Below are 22,816 nucleotides of genomic sequence, written 5' to 3' on the forward strand. Positions count from 1 at the left end.
CTTTATTTAATTTAAGTGCAGATATATCCTGTGAAGAGGAAGGATGATTTGTACACTCATCATATAAAAGAATTAGGTCGCATTATTTGTTGCCTTGAATATAAGAGGTTATTGACGAGGAATGAGTAAGCCCAAGATTCTGAAGTTGTAAGTGGCTCTCGAGGTAAGAAACAGGATCAGAAAACAGGAGCTCTCTCCACCTAGGTATCCAGGCATGTTGGATGGGGGATAGGAAGAAGAGAGAGGGAGGTTGGGGCCAGAAGGAGAGGAGGAAGGGGGCTATCATCAGGATATATATAAAGTGAATTAAAAAAAGGTATATACTTACTTATAAGTGGATATTAGCCATATAATATTGGATAAACATACTATCCTAGTATGTTATCCTAGCCTGAAGAAGCTAAACAGCAGCTAGGGAAAGAGCTTTAATCCTCATTCAGAAGGGCAAATAGGATAGACATTGGAAGTGGGAGAAGACAGGGAAGAGGATATGAGTCATCCACAGAGGACCTCTGAAAAACTCTACCCAGCAGGGTATTGAAGCAGCTGCTGAGACTCAGCCAAACTTTGGGCAGAGTGCAGGGAATCTTAGGGAAGAAGGGGGAGACAGAATTGCCTGGAAGAACAGAAGCTCCACAAGGAGACTAACAGAGGCAGAAAACCTGGGTTCAGGGGCCCTGCAAAGACTGATGAATCAACTAAGGAACATGAATGGAGAGGACCTAGACCCCCTGCTCAGATGTAGCCCATGAGCAGCTCAGTCTCCATATGGGATTCCCTAGCAAGGGGAGCAGGGGCAGTCACTGGCATGAACTCAGCTGCCTGTTCTTTGATCACTTCCTCTTGGCAAGATGGTCTTACTAGGCCACAGAGAAAGAGGTTCCAGACAGTCCTGATGAGACCTGGTAGGCTGGGGTCAGATTGTAGGGTACAGTGAACTAGGGGAGGGACTTAGGGAGGTCTGTAGGAGGGAGGGGCTACAGCCAGGATACAAAGTGAATAAATTGTAATAATAATAATAACAACAACAACAAAAATAAAAAGAAGCAGGCTCATATAAAATTATAGCTTCATAGTCAGGTGTCACATGGTCTACCAAGGAAATGGTACAAGATACACCATGAAACACACTATATTTAAGGTTAAACATTGTGTAGGTAGAGGAAAAGAAATTATTATTTTCTACACTATTGCTGCTCAAAAAATTATAACAAGCTTGTTGGTGCTAATAGGAAATTGCAACCCACATAAAAATAAAGCCCATTAGATATAATGAGAGCATTTAAAATTATCTCGACATTTTTGAAAAAAAAATATGACCTTAGATATCTACATACTGTCATATATCTCCACCTCACAATGATCATACCTCATGCATCCAGAAGTTATTATCTGGTCCAAGGTTCCAAGGAAAGAGCATAATGCAAGACTAGCGAATCAGAGGTGAGACCAAGTATTCAGGGAGCAGCTCCTAAAATGACTGCACAGTTACAGTTAGTGTGTTAGACTTTATGGAAGGAACAAAGATAAAAAATGAATTTAAGTTTCGTTACTTACAAAACAGCAAGGGGTAATTGCATACTCCTAGATTGCTCTTGATTCAAAATAAGATTCAGATATGCATCTCAGGAAAAATAGTATTTGTAAGTTTGTGCAAATAACAAATCAGTAACTTGGTGGGTTACTGAAATAAATATTATCATTTACCATAAAACCTAAATAACATTAAAATTTATCATGGGGACAGCAAAGAAATGACAGTTTTTATGTGACCCACTGCTAGATAAGTGACTCTATTTTAGCCGTTCTACTCAGCATTCAGTTCAGGCCCTTCCACAGTAGACAGGATGCTGACATATTAATAAGAGGATTTGAACATATTTCGTGGTGGTGTAAAAACAGAATAATTTTTTACTTCTTCCTTTAATCCTAGGAGCCTGTCACAATTCCCAAATAACACTGATGAAGAATATTTCTGAAGTGACTGAATTTATTCTTGTGGGGTTAACAGATGCCCCAGAGCTACAAGTCCCTTTATTTATCATCTTCACTCTCATTTATTTGACCACACTGGTTGGAAACCTTGGGATGATTGTATTGATTCTCCTGGACTCCCGACTACATACTCCCATGTACATTTTCCTCAGTAACCTCTCCCTGGTGGACTGTGTTTATGACTCAGCTGTCACTCCCAAGGTAATAGAAGGGTTTCTCACAGGAGATAAGATCATATCCTACAATGCGTGTGCTGCCCAGATGTTCTTCTTTGCAGCCTTTGCTACTATTGAAAGTTTCCTCTTGGCCTCAATGGCCTTTGACCGTCATGCAGCTGTGTGCAAACCCTTGCATTACTCCACCACCATGACAACTACAATATGTGTCCTGCTTATTGCTGGTTCTTACATCACTGGACTCTTTCAATCTTCTATACATGTTGCCTTCACTTTCCATCTATCCTTCTGTCATTCCAATGTTTTGAATCACTTTTTCTGTGATATTCCTCCACTGCTAGCTCTTTCTTGCTCTGGTATTTATGCAAATGAAATTGTACTGTTATTGTTGGCAGCATTCAATGTTGCTTTTACTCTATTGGTTATCATGACCTCTTATCTACTTATTTTTGTTGCAATCCTGAGGATGCACTCATCTGAGGGCCAACGGAAGGCATTCTCCACCTGTGCATCCCATCTCACCACTGTTTCCATCTTCTATGGCACAATCATCTTTATGTACTTACAGCCCAGCTCCAGTCACTCCATGGACACTGACAAAACAGCATCTGTGTTCTACACCATGGTCATCCCCATGCTGAACCCTCTCGTTTCTGCGGAACAAAGAAGTCAAGAATGCATTCAAGAAGGTTGCTGGAAAAGCATTGTCTTCACTGGGATTAGCCACTTAACTGTAAAGTGTTTACAGGTGATCTGAAGCTATAGGGTATCTTGTTTATAACTAATTTATCTATAATTATTTCTTGACTTTAATTTCTCTGAATAAGTATTTTATGGATGAAGCCTCTTCTGTTCTTTTTTTTTTTTTTTGCTATGCACAACTAAGTTTGGATATATTATCATAAATATTAGGCACTTCAATTTAAAAATTTTGATTGTAATCCTAGATACTGGAATATCCAATACTGCAACACTGCACCACCCTTCGTCTGTATGAACTGCTGTTGTGTAATTATTTCCTTGAGTTGAGACATTGGCTCCTTGAGCAGGGTGAAAGCTTCTAAGCTCAGGAAGTACATAAAAATTAAAAGCTCAGATGTCTCAAAAATTTAACACTTAGGGTGTCAATGAAACTTCCTGAGCTCAGAATGTTACAAGCGTCACAAAGGCTGGTCCATAGAACTACAACAGTAAACTAATGAAAGAGAGGGGAGATTCTCAAGGTGCAGTTCCTGAAAGCTGTTTATTGGGTTCTAGCAATTCATATCTTTTTCCTGAATTGTCAGCCATGCTGGTTAGGCTTTCTAATGATGCATGTCTCTTAGATATAACTCTGTGCCTGCAGGCAGTTCCTCAACCATACTCGTGTAAGTCACAACCATGACTAAACTCATTGGTTCAGCAAGATGGATTTTAATTGAACTGTTTATTCAGTATGCCATTGAGACCCTCTCTGGGTTGAATAGAAAATTCTTTGCATCTCAGTCACAAAATAACTACTGTGATAGAAAACCATGATTGGTGGGTAAATAGATCAGCAGATATTAGAGTCATAGTCCTTTTTTATTTTTATTTTTTTACAATTTTTACTACCTTCTCGAGTGTTCCATACAAAGTTGTGTCATATTCACTCCTTCTCCTTTAACAATACCCACTTTTCTATGGATTTATCTTCATGTACATTTGTTTTCTCCACTTAAGACCAAATTTGTGATCTCCAAATAATCTTTGATGTGTGGCCTTCCAGTGGAGAATGGTCATCTTAACAGTGGGTATGGTGTTAGGAAGAACTGTCTTTTTCTCCCAGCAGCGATCAATTGGCAATGCCTTTATGACTGCTGGCAGGATTATATGCCCAATTACCCTCTGAGCTGTACAGGTGGGTTATTAAGTTTTTCAATTTCACCTTCATTTTATCTTCAGCTCCCTTCAATAGTTCTTTCTCTATATTGAAATGAGTTCTTTCAAATCCCATGCTCTCCTTGCCGTTTTACTCAAACATGTTTGCATTTTCTTAGGCATCACTCAGGTAATTATTGCTGTTCATTTAAGTCCACTGAGCTGCTTCTTCATGCCTCATACAAATACCTTAAAGTTTTGATAAAGTTAATAAACGTCCTTTTAAGTTCTGTGTAATGGGGTTCATCCCGGTCATTTTTAGTGGAAAACAACTTTTTAGGACCTTGCATTTTAGGGTAAATATGCAGTCTTAGCCTTACATACTGTGTGTGTGTGTGTGTGTGTGTGTGTGTGTGCATGTTCACGTGTGTGTGCATGGGCATGGGTGTATGTGTTTGCATGGTGTATGTGTATGTTTGTGTGTTTATGCTGAGAGCTAAACATGTTGACTTCTTTTGTTGGCTCTGTGTCTGATCTGAGAAACTAGGTCTCCTTTTGCTGTGTGCCTGGACAAGACCTGAGGGTTGGAGATGCCATGAGCACATGAGGTTCCAAGGACACATCAAGATGTATAGGCGTACAGATAGAAAGCCAAGGCTAGGGCTGGAGTTCGGATATAGTGCAGGTGATCAGGGGTCAAGGAGAAGCATCAGACTGAACACCAGATTTAGGATCTGTCTAAGGTCTGGAGGTAGAATGTAGTTTAAGCAACTAGAATGAAAAAAGAAAGAAGAACAGCAGGACGTGTGTGCTACCATTTCTCTAGAAGCAAGTGGTGTTGGGATCAGATGAGTTTCAAAGGGGTCCCAACAGACCGAAGGAAAGAGGTACTCCATAGCAAACAGCTGCCATACTAGGGTCACTGGAGTGGAAGAGAAGGAGAGAGAGAGAAATGTAGTCTACCTGGACTTCTTTTCTTCATACGGATGGTTCTTTTTTGTGAAATATGAGTACACTTCATTTTTAATATATTTCTTTTAGAAATTCATGCACAAATATTGCCTTTGTATCACTTCCATCCCTCCACCTTCCTCAAGCCCTTCCTTGCCTCACTTTTTCTCAAAAGCCTGACTTCTTATTCTTTAATTTAATGCTTATATATGGTATACATACTATATATATATATATATGGCACACAAATGTTCACACACAGATACATATATGCATAAACTAGTATTGCATATATATACACATATACACACAAAGACAGACACAGACACAGACATGGTCACAGACACATTCAGGGCTGTCCACTTGAGACTGGATAATCTATTTGGTGTCTTGTCCCAGGAGAAAATGTATTCTACTCTCAGCAGCAATTTTCATTTCTAACTTTTTATTCATATAGCAATTAATACTGAAAATTTTAACTATTAAGTAATAATTCAGCCTTACCTTGCTGAAATAAGATATATAATAGGTAGAGCAATGAAAACATCCGATTCTTCGATTCTTCTTATTTCATATAGCATGTTTGTGAAGCTTGTGTCACCAGCTTCTAGGTATATATATATTCTTGGTACGACTGAGCCTAAATTGTAAGTAGGCATGGAAGTACTCTAATTTTCCTGTTTTTTGTTTTTTTTTTTAATTTCAGCCATGTTGTGTAATTTACATTTACCATGTCCTACATTTCTTCACTTAAGTTTATTCAAAGCACTTATTAGTTGTTGTTATTTTCTTAGTCTTTAAGTGATTTTATAATTTGTTAATAAAAAGAAACAATTGAGTTTGTGTTCATAATTTTATCTTATGACTCTCCTGAATTAGTTACTTATAATGAAATTTGTAAATGAAATTTCTAGTATTTACTGTTTATAAGTCAGGGCTAGAAATAAACCTTTATTTTTCTCTTCTGATTTGGAATAGAAAATGTACATAAAAATAGCACATTGTATCCTATAATCGGTGCAATCACCATTTGTAGATATTTTTTAAGGCAATAGAGAGGAAATGTAGAGATTGCCCAAGGATTAAGGGCATTTGCCTTTTTGAAGAGGATAACAGTTTGGTGATCCTGCCACTTACATGGCCGCTCACAACTGTTTATAACTCTGGTTTAAGAGAATTCAATACATTATTCTGGCTTCCATGAGCATCGAACACACAAATAATGCCAGATGTATGGGCAGGAAAACACTTACATACATGAAATAAAATACATCTCAAAAGAAAGAATAAGGGGAGAAAATTACATCAAGGCTGTTGAAGTAAAATAAATTTTAATAGAAAAAAAAGTAACTCAAGATCATCTCATATCTCTTTAGACAAAAAAAAAAAAAAAAATGTGTGAGGTCCTAAACTTGCCCTAATTTGAGATTTTAGAAGGAATTTTAATTTTTTGCTGCTTGACTCAACTGTGGAACAGAGGATCTAAGAATCTGATGTTTTCTCATCTAAGTTTTATTCCCTCATGCCCTCATAAGCACTCTCAGGAAATAAAAAAAAAAAAAGTTTGGGATGAAGGATCAATATGGGATTACAATTGTAAAGAGACATCTACCCTCATGTCCCTCCTTCCCCTGAGAAATGTGGTGAGCTTGTTCTCTCTGCCTAGATATTTGGAGGAGCACAAGTCCGAGCTCTATTCTAAAGCAGAGCTTCCTGCACGAGGAAGGAGATTCTTTCCTGGTTTTTGGTCATTTTTCTGATGCTCTCAACATGAAGCAGTCCATGCCCCTCCTTTGTACCACTGCCTGTGTGTTTCTATGACAATAGTAAGTATCACAAAAAAGTACTGCCATAGTCAGTCAGAACCATAAAACAAGTTTAGATGCCTGATAACTTCTATTTCACAAATGAAAGCAAAAAAAAAAATGTAAAAGAAAAACAAAAAGAAATAATTGTACTACCTTCAGACAATTATTCTAACCATATTATTATCTTTGCTCTCTGCTCTCTCTTCTCTATGAGCAGTTTGATAGCCTCTATGTTTCATGTTTATATGGCCATCAGGTCATAGAGTAAATGTCATTATAAATAGAGAAATTTTGTTTTGGGGATGGTTTATTGGATTAGAAATACAAAAATTACTGTTTCCTCTTATAATTTTAACCTTGCTTATTATTTGATATAAGGGATGCATCGTCTCTCACATTGAATGTGAAGGGAGCCTACTTCAGAAAAAACAAGCAATTCTCAAGATTCTAGGACATAGCACAGTCTGTTATCAACTTGCCTTATTAACTGTTAAGCTACTTTATGAATAGTTTACACTAAAACCATAAATCCAGTGTTAGTTGATGGCCACGAAGAGATATTACATAGACATAAATGGAACTAATGTGTTGATTATAAATATTAGCATTTGCTGTGGTTTTCAAAAGTATTAATTTTTGTGATTTTTATTTATTTATTACAACTTATTCACTTTTTACCCCAGCTGTAACCCCCTCCCTCATTGCCTTCCAGTCCCATCCTCCCGCCCCCTATTCCTCTCCCCTAGTCCACTGATAGGGGAGGTCCTCCTCCCCTACTATCTGACCTTAGCCTATCAGATCTCATCAGGACTGTATGGATCCTATATCTCTGTGGCCAAGTAAGGCCACCCCAGCAGGGGGAGGTAATCAAAGAACAGGCAACCAAGTTCATGCCAGTGGAATGCTCCTGCTCTTCTTACTAGAGCACCTACATGGAGGCTGAGCTGCCAAGGGCTACAAAAAGCATTGTTATTTATGGCCATATCCTAAAAGAAAGCCTAATAACGGAGGAGATAATTTTATCCTTGGTTCTTGTTTAAGAGAAGGGGTACATTAGATCTCACACTGAATGTGAATGAAGCCTAGTTTAGAGAAATGAGGAAGTCTCAAGATTCTAAATCCAGAAGTTCTCTCAGGTTAATGGCCCTATTCCTAAGGCAACCAGAGTAACATTGTGCGAGGTTATTCTAGCTACCATATAGCTGAGTAAAAGAACAGACACTTTGTAATACAGTCTGGCTGAGGGTACAAAATCTGAGTAACCTGCAAGTGTAACCATGTCTTCTTTCCCCATTTTCACAGTGTCCATACATAGAACAGTTGCATGTGTAAAAAGTGAAGATTGTTACTTCTTGAAATAAAAACAACTGAATCTTTACTGCAACTCTTTGAAAAATTCTCTTTTAGTTTCTAAGATATTTAAATGTATCAAAACATCAACAAGAATATGCTCAAGAATTTTAGCTCACCAGTGTTTAAAGGGAAGAGTCTAGTTAAAAGTCCACATAACAGTCTCAGAAAAGAGTCCTGTGCCCAGATATTTTGGTTCTGTTGCTTTCCTTGTGGAGCTCCTGTCCTCTCTAGGTCTCACTATATCCGCCTTTTTTGATAGGATTCCCTGCACTCCAACCAAGGACTATTCATGGATATAACCTAGAACCCCTGCACAGATGTAGCCCATGGCAGCTCAGTCTTCAAGTGGGTAGCCCAGTAAGGGGAACAGGGACTGTCACTGACATGAACTCAGTGGCTCTTTGACACCCCCCGCCAGAGGTGGTCAGTCTTAACAGGCCACAGAGGAGGACAATGCAGCCATTCTGGATAAGACCTGATAAGCTAGAGTCAGATGGAAGGGGAGGAGGACCTTACCCTATCAGTGGTCTTGGAGGGGAGAATGAGAGGAGCTGAGGGAGGTAGGGTGGGATTGGGTGAGAATGAAGGAGGGGGCTACAGCTGGGATACAAAGTTAATAAACTGTAATTGATATAAAAAATAAAAAAATTAATTTAAAAAGTCCTCATAACAAAATAAAGTGTCTCCAGAGCAAAGACCAAACCATTACCAATCTAGTAAGAAAAAAGAAAGCTGTATTATAGCTCAGTGGTACAGTATTTGATTAATACCCCTGAGGAAGTCCCTTTGCTTGATTCCAGGAATAGCATTAGCAAAAAAGAAAAGAAAACACAACTATCCATTAACAGGGATTTATTAATATGGAAAATGCACTGACAGGTTTTGTCTGCACTATATGCTGAAATATAACAGCGTGTTTCACTGAACCTTCTGCTAATTTTGCATTCAATCTTTTTTACAGTATCTACCAGATATTTCAAGTACTATAAAACAGTCATAGGTTAGGTGGGTTACTGTAATAAAGAACATGATATAATAAGAAATTTGATATGATGCCCAGAGTCCTGTATTGTCCAGGCTTTTCCAGTTATGGTCAGCAATGAAGTTCTGATGTCCATTTATGTCTTACTCATGATTCTCCTACCCTGCATTCAGTTGACATTGTTTCATATAAATAAGACACTGACATATTAATAAGAGATTATACTCATGGTTCATACTTCATAGTAATGTTCAATAGCATAACTTTTCATTATTTAATCCATTTTTAGGTACCTGCCATAATTTCCAAGTGACATTGATGGAGAATATTTCAGAGGCAACTGAATTTTTTCTTGTGGGCTTAACAGATGCCCCAGAACTTCAGATCCCATTATTTATCATATTCACTCTCATTTATTTGACCACACTGATTGGGAACCTTGGAATGATAACGCTGATTCTACTGGACTCCCGATTCCACACTCCCATGTACTTTTCCCTCAGTAACTTGTCACTGGTAGACTTTGTTTATGCCTCAGCAATCACTCCCAAGGTAATGGAAGGGTTTCTGACAAGAAATAAGATCATATCCTACAATTCATGTGCTGCCCAGTTGTTCTTTTTTGTAGCCTTTGCTGTCACTGAAAGTTTCATTCTCGCCTCAATGGCCTATGACCGTCAAGCAGCAGTGTGCAAACCCTTGCATTACACTAGCACCATGACAAGTATTACGTGTGTCCTAATGGTATCCGTCTCCTATATTTGTGGACTCTTGCAATCTTCCATTCATGTTGCCTTTACTTTCCACCTCTCCTTCTGTCATTCCCATGTAATCAACCACTTTTTTTGCGACATCCCCCCCTTGCTAGCTATTTCTTGTTCTGATATCTATAAAAACGAGAGTGTTGTCTTTACATTAGCATCATGCAATGTTGTCGTCAGCCTCTTGGTTATCCTGAATTCTTATCTGCTGATTTTTGTTGCAATCCTGAAGATGCAGTCAGCAGAGGGCCGAAAAAAGGCCTTCTCCACCTGTGCTTCTCACATCACCACTGTTTCCATCTTCTATGGCACAATCATCTTCATGTACTTACAACCCAGCTCCAGTCACTCCATGGACACTGACAAGGTGGCATCTGTGTTCTACACTATGATCATACCCATGCTTAACCCTCTTGTCTACAGCCTGAGAAATAAAGAGGTGAAAGTTGCATTCAAAAAGGTTGTTGGAAAACAGTTTTCACTTGTTTTGGACAGATATTGTAAGCCATGAAAAACATATGAAACTTCTATTTAACTCTCTACTGTTTGGGGGATATTTTCATTGTAAATACTTGTTTGTTTAATATCTCTGAGCGGATATTTCATCCGTAAGACATCCCTTCCTGTTTGGGGGATTTAACTAAAGTAGAAGTATATTTGGATGCCTTGCATTCAAGTTTGAGATCAAGATTCTAATGGTAAATATTATAGGATTCTGCACTGAAATTTTCTGGTGAATTTCATACATGTATGTAGCCAGAGTTATTTTTATTTGCCAGAATTCAAAATAACTCTTGATTCTTCTGCAAAGTTAAAGAAACCATTCTCAGAAATCCGTTCTAAGTATCACCTTGAAGTATTGCCCAAACATGGAAACTCATCCAACATAATAGTACTTTAAAAAAAAGGAGGATCTGGCTTGCTTCCATGTATGTGGACCTATTTGCATTGCCCACGTGGCACGCCTGGGTTGGCTACCCAGAGGCTAGTTAAGCTGTGGGCTGGCTTTCCCCAGGGTCCGAGGATTGTTCAAGGTTCCTGAATAAACTGCATTGAAAAAAAAAAGAATTTAAAAACTAGAATACAGATTGTGGCGGGAGTTCTGGGGAGGGGCAAGATGGCGGCGCCGGGAGGACTCTCATTCTGAGCAGCAGCACAGCAGGATCAGCACAGTGAACAGCAATCAGAACTCTCGGCCATAAAACACAGTCATCGTGTTTCCCAGGTGAGAGGATACCCCACGGTGGGGGATTCAATCAGCTTTTAACTCACCCAGCTAAACCGCGGAAGAGATCCCGGTTCCGCCAGACTCTTGGCTGCCGGCCTCCAGCCCCAGCCCCAGCCCAGAGCCACAAGCCAGTGTCTCTGGTCACGGTCCCAGACTGAACCTTGGGCACCACACTATCAGAGTCTGGAATTTTCAGTCGAGAGATAACCCCAGGGTACAGGAAACGATTGGGACCGGCCTTAGGTCACCCAGACATCCCCTGGAAAAGACTCGGGCGGGTTCCACGGGCACCCCAGGAGCCAGCCCGGAGCCAGAGCCGGGGACCCAGGTTCCGGCACAGAGCCCTGCCTGCCTGCGCGCCTGATTCGCCGCCGGAGATAGAAACGGCGGGTCTGATCTCAGAGCACTCAGCTCACCCCCAACCTGAAAAGGTCCCCGGAAAATTGCCCACCTTAGGGAGCCACTCAGACTCCCAAAAGCCACAAAGGCAGACACAGGCAGTTTCTGCGCACCAGACAGCTGGCAGAGACTGAGCCGCCATCACACAGCTGTGCTCCAGGCACAGGCAAATTTCTGTGGCCAGCCAGCTGGCGGACACTGAGCAGTGTGCACCAGGGCAAAAAAAGACACTAGGAGTCCGTGTCTCCAGAGAATCCACGGGGAAGGAAGGAAACTGTACTGATCTAAATCACCCAATCCTTCCCTAGAAAAAGTCTAGCAGTCTAGTGGGGCCGAGGTGCCAGCACTCAGCTGTGCTCCAGACACAAGCACAAACAGTTGAGGCACGCCTGATGTCCAACTGGGTCACAGCAGCTGATCATTAAATTTGCAACAAGAAACCCAGAAACAGGGCAGCTGCCCTCAGGACTTCCCTGGGTGAGAGGAGAACCCTCTCGACTAACAAAGACCACAGTTACCACTCAGGTCTATATCCCTGAGGTGAGTAACTCCTGAAAAAACACCAGCCATCCAGGGACTATACCCAAAAAGCTGAGAAGACATCCTTCAGGAAAATCCAGCTTTCTGCAAAGGGGATTCTCTCCACCACAGGATCCCCAGGAACCACCAGAAAATAACCCCAAACTCCTAAGACAACACAATGGGTAGAGGCCAGCGTAAAAGCTCAAGCAACAAAAGACAGAGCAATATGGCATCTCCAGAACCCAGTTACCCAGGGGCAAGTAGCCCTGGACACCCCACCATAACTGAAATCCAAGAAGATGACCTAACAAGTATGCTCATGAAGATGATAACAGAGGAAACAAATAAGATTCGTAAAGACATAGAGGAAGATAAACTCAAACAGAATATTGCCATCCGTAAAGAAATAGAGGAAGCTGCAGCCAAACAGTTTATGGCCTTTAGAAAGGAAATGCTTAAAACACTGAATGAAATGAAAGAAACAGAGTTGAAGGAACTAAAAGAAAAACAGGAAAGTACAATCAGACAGGTGAAGGAAGTAAACAAAACAACTCAAGACCTGAAGATAGAATTGGAAAAATTAAAGAAAACACAAATGGAAGAAATAATGGAAAGGAAGAATCTAGGGAAGAAAACAGGAACTACAGAGGTAAGCATAACCAACAGACTACAAGAGATGGAAGAAAGAATCTCAGGTGTAGAAGATACAATGGAAGAAATCGATGTATCTGTCAAAGAAAATGTTAAATCTGAAAAATTCCTGACACAGACCGTCCAAGAAATGCAAGACAATATGAAAAGACAAAACCTAAGAATAATAGGTATAGAGGAAAAAGAAGACTCCCTTCTCCAAGGCCCAGAAAATATTTTCAACAAAATCATTGAAGAAAATTTCCCCAAGCTAAAGGAGAGGCCAATTAGAATACATGAGGCCTACAGAACACCCAGCAAATTTGACCAGAAAAGAAAATCCTCCCGCCACATAATAATCAAAACAGTAAGTATACAGAACAAAGAAAAAATACTAAAAGCTGCAAGGGAAAAAGGCCAAGTAACATATAATGGCAAACCCATTAGAATCACACCTGACTTTTCAACAGAGACTATGAAAGCCAGAAGGGCCTGGACAGATATCATGCAGACCCTAAGAGAACACAGATGTCAGCCCAGGCTACTATACCCAGCAAAACTCTCAGTCCTCATAGATGGAGAAAACAAGATATTCAATGACAAAAACAAATTTCAACAATACCTACAAACAAATCCAGCATTACAGAAGACACTGGAAGGGAAAATACAACCCAAGAAAGCTAGCTACATTCAAGAAAACACAGGAAATAAATAACCTCACTTCAGTAAAACAAAAAGCAACCAAACGCACAACCTGATGACCACAGCCAACATCAAAATCAAGAGATCTAACAGCCACTGGTCATTAATCTCTCTCAACATCAATGGACTCAACTCTCCAATAAAAAGACACAGATTAACAGAATGGATACGTAAACAAAACCCAGCAATCTGTTGCATACAAGAAACACACCTAAGACACAAAGATAGACATTACCTGAGGGTAAAGGGTTGGAAGACGACTTTCCAAGCAAACGGACCCAAGAAGCAAGCAGGAGTAGCCATTCTAATATCTGATAAAATAGACTTTCAACCAAAATTAATCAAAAGAGATGGGGAAGGACACTTCATACTCATCAAGGGAAAATTCCACCAGGAAGACATCACAATCCTGAACATCTATGCCCCAAATACAAGGGCACCCACATTTGTGAAAGAAACATTGATAAAATTTAAAGCACATATAGATCCCCACACATTAATAGTGGGAGACTTCAACACCCCACTCTCAACAAAGGACAGGTCAACCAAACAGAAATTAAACAAAGAAACAATGTCTCTGACAGAGGTCATGAATCAAATGGACCTAACAGACATTTACAGAACTTTACACCCAAACAAAAAAGAATTTACCTTCTTCTCAGCACCTCATGGAACCTTCTCCAAAATAGACCACATAGTGGGTCACAAAGCAAGCCTCAACAAATACAAGAAGATTGAAATAATCTCATGTATCTTGTCTGATCACCATGGAATAAAGCTGGACCTCAACAATAACAGAAATAACAAAAAGCCTACACACACATGGAAACTGAACAACTTGTTACTAAATGACAGCTGGGTCAGGGAAGAAATAAAGAAAGAAATTAAAGTCTTTCTAGAAATCAATGAAAATGAAGACACAACATACCCGAACTTATGGGACACAATGAAAGCAGTGCTAAGAGGAAAGTTCATAGCACTAAGTGCCTTCAAAAAGAAATTCGAGACAGCTCATTCAAGCACCCTAATGGCTCACTTAAAAACCCTAGAAAAAGAAGAAGCAGACACACCAAGAAGGAGTAGACGGCTGGAAATAATCAAACTCAGGGCTGAAATCAATCAATTGGAAACAAATAAAACAATTCAAAGAATCAATGAAACCAAGAGCTGGTTCTTTGAGAAAATCAACAAGATCGACAAACCCTTAGCCAGGCTAACTAAAAGGCAGAGAGACACCACCCAAATCAACAAAATCAGAAATGAAAAGGGGGATATAACTACAGACACTGAGGAAATCCAAACAATCATTAGAACTTACTTCAAAAGTCTATATGCCACAAAATTTGAAAATCTAAATGAAATGGACAATTTTCTTGATCGATTTGACTTACCAAAGCTGAACCAGGACCAGGTAAATCAACTAAATAGACCTATATCCCCCAAAGAAATAGAGGCGGTCATCAAAAGTCTCCCATCCAAAAAAAGCCCAGGACCAGATGGCTTCAGCGCAGAATTCTACCAGACCTTCAAAGAAGAGCTAACACCAATTCTCTTCAAACTATTCCACAAAATAGAAACAGAAGGAATATTACCAAATTCATTCTATGAAGCCACAGTCACCTTGGTACCTAAACCTCACAAAGACTCAACAAAGAAAGAGAATTTCCGGCCAATCTCCCTTATGAACATTGATGCAAAAATACTTAATAAAATACTTGCAAACCGAATCCAAGAACACATCAAAGATATTATCCACTATGACCAAGTAGGCTTCATCCCAGGTATGCAGGGGTGGTTCAATATACGGAAATCCATCAATGTGATCCACCATATTAACAAACTGAAAGAAAAAAACCACATGATAATCTCCCTAGATGCTGAAAAAGCCTTTGACAAAATCCAACATCCATTCATGTTCAAAGTATTGGAGAGATCAGGGATACAAGGCACATATCTAAACATAGTAAAGGCGATATACAGCAAGCCTATAGCCAACATCAAACTGAATGGAGAGAAACTTAAAGCAATCCCACTGAAATCAGGGACAAGACAAGGCTGCCCACTCTCTCCATATCTCTTCAACATAGTGTTGGAAGTCCTTGCTAGAGCAATAAGACAGTTGAAGGAGATCAAGGGGATACAAATTGGAAAGGAAGAAGTCAAATTATCACTATTTGCAGATGATATGATAGTATACGTGAGTGACCCCAAAAACTCTACCAGGGAACTCCTACAGCTGATAAACACCTTCAGCAAAGTGGCAGGATACAAAATTAACTCAAAAAAATCAGTAGCCCTTCTGTATACAAAAGATAAAAGGGCTGAGAAAGAAATTAAGGAAACAACACCCTTCACAATAGCCACAAATGACATAAGGTACCTCGGAGTAACCCTAACCAAGGAAGTCAAAGACTTGTATGAAAAAAATTTCAAATCTCTGAAGAAAGAATTAGAAGAAGATATGAGAAGATGGAAAGATCTCCCATGCTCATGGCTTGGTAGGATTAACATAGTAAAAATGGCCATCTTACCAAAAGCAATCTACAGATTCAATGCAATGCCCATCAAATTACCAACACAATTCTTTACAGACCTGGAAAGGAAAATTCTCAACTTCATATGGAATAACAAGAAACCCAGAATTGCTAAAACAATCCTCTACAATAAAAGATCTTCTGGAGGTATCTCCATCCCTGATCTTAAGTTGTACTATAGAGCAACAGTTTTAAAAACTGCATGGTACTGGCATAGAAACAGAATGGTGGATCAATGGAACCGAACAGAGGACCCAGAAATAAACCCACACACTTATGGACACCTGATCTTTGACAAAGACGCCAAAACCATACAATGGAAAAAAGATAGCATCTTCAACAAATGGTGCTGGTCTAACTGGATGTCTACATGTAGAAAAATGAAAATAGATCCATACTTGTCACCCTGCACAAAACTGAAGTCCAAGTGGATCAAAGACCTCAACATAAAACCAGACACATTAAATCGGCTTGAAAAAAAAGTGGGAAATACCCTAGAACTCATTGGTACAGGGGGAAACTTCCTGAACAGAACACCAACAGCACAGACTCTAAGAGCAACAACCAATAAATGGGACCTCATGAAACTGAAAAGCTTCTGTAAAGCAAAGGACACTGTCATCAAAACAAAGCGACCACCTACAGATTGGGAAAGAATCTTCACCAACCCTTTATCTGACAGAGGACTCATATCCAGTATATATAAAGAACTAAAGAAGCTGAAAAGCAGCAAACCAAGTAATCCACTTAAAAAATGGGGAACAGAGCTAAACAGAGAATTCTCCGTAGAGGAATACCGAATGGCAGAGAAGCACTTAAAGAAATGCTCAACCTCATTAGCCATTAGGGAAATGCAAATCAAAACAACCCTGAGATTTCACCTTACACCCATGAGAATGGCCAAGATCAAAAACTCAAGTGACAACACATGCTGGAGAGGTTGTGGAGAAAGGGGAACCCTTCTCCACTGCTGGTGGGAATGTAAACTTGTACAACCACTCTGGAAATCAATCTGGCGCTTTCTCAGACAACTAGGAATAGCGCTTCCTCAAGATCCAGCCATACCACTACTTGGCATATATCCAAAAGAGGCTCAAGTACACAAAAAGGACATTTGCTCAACCATGTTTGTAGCAGCTTTATTTGTAATAGCCAGAAGCTGGAAACAACCCAGATGCCCCTCAACTGAAGAATGGATGCAGAAATTGTGGTACATCTACACAATGGAATATTACTCAGCAATGAAAAATAAGGAAATCATGAAATTTGCAGGTAAATGGTGGGATCTGGAAAGGATCATCCTGAGTGAGTTGTCTCAGAAGCAAAAAGACACACATGGTATATACTCACTCATATAGACATACAACATAGGACAAACCCACTAAAACCTGTGCATCTAAAGAAACTAAGCAAGAGAGAGGACCCTAACTAAAACGTCCAAACCCCATCCAGAAAGGCAAAGAGGATGGACATCAGAAGAAGAAGAAAACAGGAAACAACCTAGGAACCTACCACAGAGGGCCTCTGAAAGCCTCTGCCCTTCAGACTATCATAGCAGATGCTGAGCCTGATGGGCAACAGTTGGGCAGAGTGAACGGAATTTTAGGTAAGAACTGGGAAATAGTAAGAGCTGGAGAGGACAGGGTCTCCACAAGGAGAGCAACAGAACAAGAAAATTTGAACATAGGGAACTTCCCAGTGACTCATACTCCAACCAAGGACTATTCATGGAGATAACCTAGAACCCCTGCACAGATGTAGCCCAGGGCAGTTCAGAGTCCAATTGGGTTACATAGTAATGTGAAGAGGGACTGCCTCTGACATAATCTGATTGGCCTGCTCTTTGATCACCTCCCTCTGGGGGGGGGGGGGTGCAGCCTTACCAGGCCACAGTACAGGACAATACAGCCACTTTTGATGTGAACTGACAGAGTAAGAACAGAAAGGAGAGGAGAACCTCCCCTATTAGTGGACTTGGGGAGTGGCATGCAAGCAGAGGGAGGAGGGAGGGTGGGATTGGGATGGGAGGAGGGAGGGGATTATAGGGGGATGCAGAATGAATAAAGTGTAATTGATGAAAAATTTAAGAAAAAAAGGGAAAAAAATAATTTAAGAACCTTAAATGACTTTCAAAATTGGAGGAAAACATGGAGTTAGTCAATTGGCATGGAGCACGTCTCGCCCCTGGGGGCAATGGTCGCCTGAACCTACTCAGACCTCGGACACCACCACTGCTAGTTCTAGAACTGACGCAGGATGTTCCAACGAGGGGTTAAGGCTTCTCATAATATTTCCTGTAAGCCCACACCTGTTTGTCTATATCCCCCATTTTTATGCATTATTAGCCAGATAGAGCCAAGTAATTGTGGTAATGATACTTGCTTTTTTTTAAACCCCAATGCTAGTAAAGTTAGGTATGCCCTGGTTACTCGCATGCCTCACTGGGTACCTGTGCCCATTGATGCCCCTTGCGCTATGACTCTCTTCAGACAGAAAAGGGATCTTGGAACTACAGCCACCATTGTTACTACCATCTCATTGACAGCTGTTGGAGCTACCATCAGGGCATTAGCCATGAGTCATACGGGGCAGACTGCTCAGACCCTGAATAATCATTTAGCCAATGTAGCTCATGCCTTAGTTGTACATAAAGGAATTAATGCTCAACTAAAAGGAAGCTTGATGGTGTTCAATCAGAGGATTGACCTCTTGCAGGAGCAAATTGATACCCTATGGCAAATCGCTCAACCTGGCTGTCAATGAAAGTATGCTGGACTTTGTGTCACTAGCATACAACATGAGAATTTTTCCTGTGCTGCAAATCTGTCTAAACAATTGTCGAGCTATATTTTAGGTAATTGGACTGGAGAATTCGATACTACGATGGAGCAGCTGAGAGTGGCCATTGTCACAGTAAATTCTACCGGAGTGGACGCAGGACTAGCCACAGGATTATCAACATGGATTGCTGCAGCCATGAATCATCTGAAAGAATGGGCGGGCATGGGAGTGTTAGCAGGCCTTCTGGTGTTGGTCTCCTTGGTTTGCCTGTGGTATATATGCAAGATTAGAGTCTCACAACAGTGTGATGCAGCCATGATCATTCAGGCCTTTACAGCCATTGAAGCAAGGCATTCTCCCCAAGCATGGTTGGATACCATAAAAAGCTAAAATGATACGCTCAGGATGCGAGGCTAAGCACTGCACTCAGGGTCAGCTGCTTTGGACCCAGAGAAGAGCATGTCTGATTGCATGCGGGTTGATGCCCCAGGTCCCGCCTCTGAGAAAAAGGTATCGGACGGGTCCGATGCTCTTTGGGTGGATGACACCTAAATGAACATCTGTACAAAGTCCCAATTTATTTCTAATATCAGAGATCAGACCTCTACTCTTGCCTGATGCGTCTAAAACAAAAAGGGGGAACTGTAGAGAGCTGCAGAATGCTATGCCTTAAAGATGGAGCTGGTTTCCGCCCTCCACCTTCCCGATGGTGAGTGCTCTCTGTCAGGAACAACTCCACATTTGGCTAAGGCCGAGGATCTGGCTTGCTTCCATGTATGTGGACCTATCTGCATTGCCCCCGTGGCACGCCTGGGTTGGCTACCCAGAGGCTATTTAAGCTGTGGGCTGGCTTTCCCCGGGGTCCGAGGATTGTTCAATGTTCCTGAATAAACTGCATTGAAAAAAAAAAACAAAAAAAAAAAAAAAAAAAGAAAAAAAAAAAAAAAGTAAAAAAAAAAAAAACAAAAAAAAAAAAAAACAAAAAAAAACTAGAATACATTACAAGTAGAAGCAGGGTTCATAGACATAAATAAAGTCATTAGAAAACATCAAAAAAAAAAGAGGAAATCTTACTTTATATCTTCATGACAGCATAGCACAGTCCACAGCATGCTCTCTTATTACTACATTTCTTTAGCTCCTGGCCTTAAAAACTTCCAAAATGATGAAGAGTTGTATTAATAAAAGTCTATTTTGACCTTTAAATTTAGAAATCTAATAAATATACTTAGGGCTTCATGTCTATTCCTCACTAAATCATAGAGAGTAGTTTAATAACATCAGCATCTATGCTTCACAAAAGCATTTACTATTAAACATACTTTTAATGTTTTAAAAGTATGAATTTATAAGACTGGAACTAATGAATTGATAAGACTAAAAAGTGTATCTATATTATTTCTGGAAAGAAATGATAAAGAGTAAAAAATGAGTTCAAATTCTCCCTAAAACTACCAACTTTAAATTTGACTTATAAAATCTCTAAACTCAGTTCCAATGCCAAGGAGAGATACTATCAAAATTCTTCATAGTACAGATATAACATTGTTGGAGACCCACATTAGCTTAATAACGCATAATCAAAACCATAGCCACAATAGAAATTTTCATAAGTGAAAACGTTCTCTGGCACTGAAATGTTTACTTTTGAAATCTTGTTCCTTCATTCTTTTCCTCTACCAGGCTTGGTGTTTCATCAAAAATCACTAAATGGTTGTCCAATAAAATGTATTAAAACTAATAAATAATTAAATAAATAAGGAATGTAAGTGTATATCACTAAAGAGGGGATAAGCAAGTGAGTGAATGTGTGTCCAGAAGCAGAAACATGATTGAATGTTTAAACATCAAACTGGATCTCTAGTGGCTGACCAGGAGTCAAAGGCTGCTTATCATATGTGCCTGGAGTAGAAATACATCTCAGTATACTCCACGGTGTGGTCTTTTCCCTTATCACGTTAGATCACAAACACTGCACTTGTTCACTAACTGTATCCGTAGCTCAATTCACAATCCACACCCCACCTGATACTCTTGTAGTTATATGGACTGTCATGAAATTTAAAAAAATAAATTGAACCAACCAAGATGATAAAGATCAAGATGCCTAATCTCATGGAAGAACCTCTGTCAGAAAATAGAGAAGAAAATGTCTACCTGTCACTCTCCACTGCCTGATGAGCTGAAAAGCACCCATATAAAATATGAACTGGTGTCCATCTCACAAACTCATTTATGCCAGGCACAGTCTAGATGCTGACAATAAGAAATTTTATTTCTCAGAAAGATGTCACATATAGCATTGTACATACTCGCCAATTCAGCACGTGCATCACTCTTAGAATTCTCACTAGTAAAGTAAATATCAAGAAAAGAGCCTTAAAAGCCTTAAAAGACAATTTGGGCAGAGTGCAGGGAATCTTAGGAAAGAACATGAGATCTGGAGAGGACAGGAGCTCCACAAGGAGAGCAACAGAACCAAAACATTTGGGCACAGGGGTCTTTGCACTGAAATATAAGTTAAGAAATCCAACTTTCAATAATGAAAAGATTAATGATATCACTGCAACATTATCACTGTATAGTAAAGGTTTCTAAAATCTTGGTGTTGGGGTTCAAAATTGCAGATTGGGGAGTTAAAATGTTTAGAATGGACTTGAGACCATATACTGTGCAATATTTTAGTTTTCTCTGAAGGTGAAGGTAAATTTCATCAATAAATTATTAAGCAACTGAAAGAGAGTGGGAAGATTATTTTTTTCTTTTTGGAACTCCAAACATGTTTACAAGTATTTTTGTTCCAGGGAGAAAGGGCTTCTACAATATTAGTAATAAGGCTGTGATTCTCTTAGTTGTGAGAATAGAACAAATTGTTGATACCTTAAAAATAACATACCTGGGCAAATAAGAGATAATCTAGTGAGCACCAGAGATACCCTCCATGTGAAGGAATGTTTCTATAACTACAAGTTGAATTAACATCATAAACTTGGTAATAGAAAGCTAATTTCTAATAGATCAAAGAACATGTGGAGTCTTAAAGTGGATATTAGCCGTAAAGCTAATAATAACCAAGCTAAAATCAATGTAACCACGAAGGGAAGGGAAGGGTCTAGAGGAAACAGATAGATCTTGTTAGGAAAGAAAAATAGAATAGAGAGGTAGAGATTGCTAAGAGAAGCTAGAATGCAGGGATATACTGAAGAGGGGAGAGGAGGACATTGTGGAAGAGAATACAAGGAGGCAGTTAAAATTAGAGGACACGTAATGCATAATGTGGAAATATAAAACTATAAAAAAATCTTAAAATATATAGATTTATAAAACTTACCTAAATGAAATAGTCAAAAAATGGTGAAAACAGTCTTAACTAGATATTTCTTGTCACCAAATGAAGCCTCCAGCACTGGAATTGAGTTACATCCAAGTGAGATGTTGGCCAAAGGGGCCTCAGGGGAATCAACAAACAATTCAGGCTGCTGTCAAGACTTAAGTTTGCTCTCTACAAACTGACAACAAGGTCATATTGCTAAAGACAGCATCTACATAACTCATTAAAAATAAAGTTTTTCATGAAGTCCATTTATTGATTATTGATCTTAGATCCTGTGCTGTTGGTGTTTTGTTGCTCAAGTACACAACAAGGACATTTGCTCAACTATGTTTTTAGCATCTTTATTCATAATAGCCGGAAGTTGGAAACAACCTAGATGCCCCTCAACTGAGGAATGGATGCAGAAATTGTGGTACACTTACACAACGGAATACTACTCAGCAATTAAAAACAAGGAAATCATTAAATTTGTGGGCAAATAATGTGATCTATAGATGATCATCCTGAATGATGTATCCCAGAAGCAAAAAGACACACATGGTATACACTCACTTATAACTGGATATTAGACATATAATATAGGATAAGTATACTAAAATCTGTTCACCTAAAGAAGCTAAACAAGGACAAGACCCTGGATAAGATGATCAATCCTCATTCAGAGGGCAAATGGGTTGGACATTGGAAGAGGGAAAAAAACAGGGAAAAGGACAGGAGTCTACCACAGAGGGTCACTGAACGTCTGTACCTAATAGGGTATCAAAGCAGATGCTGAGGCTCATAGCCAAACTTTTGGCAGAGTGCAGGAAAACTTATGAAAG

At 39.6% G+C, this 22,816-nt stretch overlaps 1 protein-coding gene and 1 pseudogene across 1 annotated transcript; both read left to right on the forward strand.

Moving 5' to 3' along the window:
- The first annotated feature begins 1,959 nt into the window (after positions 1-1,959).
- On the forward strand, positions 1,960-2,902 carry LOC110565863 (olfactory receptor 5B12-like; annotated as a pseudogene).
- A 6,517-nt stretch (positions 2,903-9,419) lies between these two features.
- LOC110565864 (olfactory receptor 5B12-like) lies at positions 9,420-10,376 on the forward strand. Its single transcript, XM_021663636.1, has one exon. It carries the CDS (start codon positions 9,423-9,425, stop codon positions 10,374-10,376), a length of 954 nt encoding a protein of 317 aa, XP_021519311.1. The 5' UTR covers positions 9,420-9,422.
- The last annotated feature ends 12,440 nt before the right edge of the window (positions 10,377-22,816 follow it).

Source organism: Meriones unguiculatus, chromosome 1, assembly GCF_030254825.1.
Source record: "Meriones unguiculatus strain TT.TT164.6M chromosome 1, Bangor_MerUng_6.1, whole genome shotgun sequence".
Taxonomy (NCBI): Eukaryota; Metazoa; Chordata; class Mammalia; order Rodentia; family Muridae; genus Meriones; species Meriones unguiculatus.

What these genes read in the sequence shown, in the direction of transcription:
- LOC110565864 (XM_021663636.1), top strand. Translation starts at nt 9,423, where the DNA reads ATGGAGAATATTTCAGAGGCAACTGAATTTTTTCTTGTGGGCTTAACA.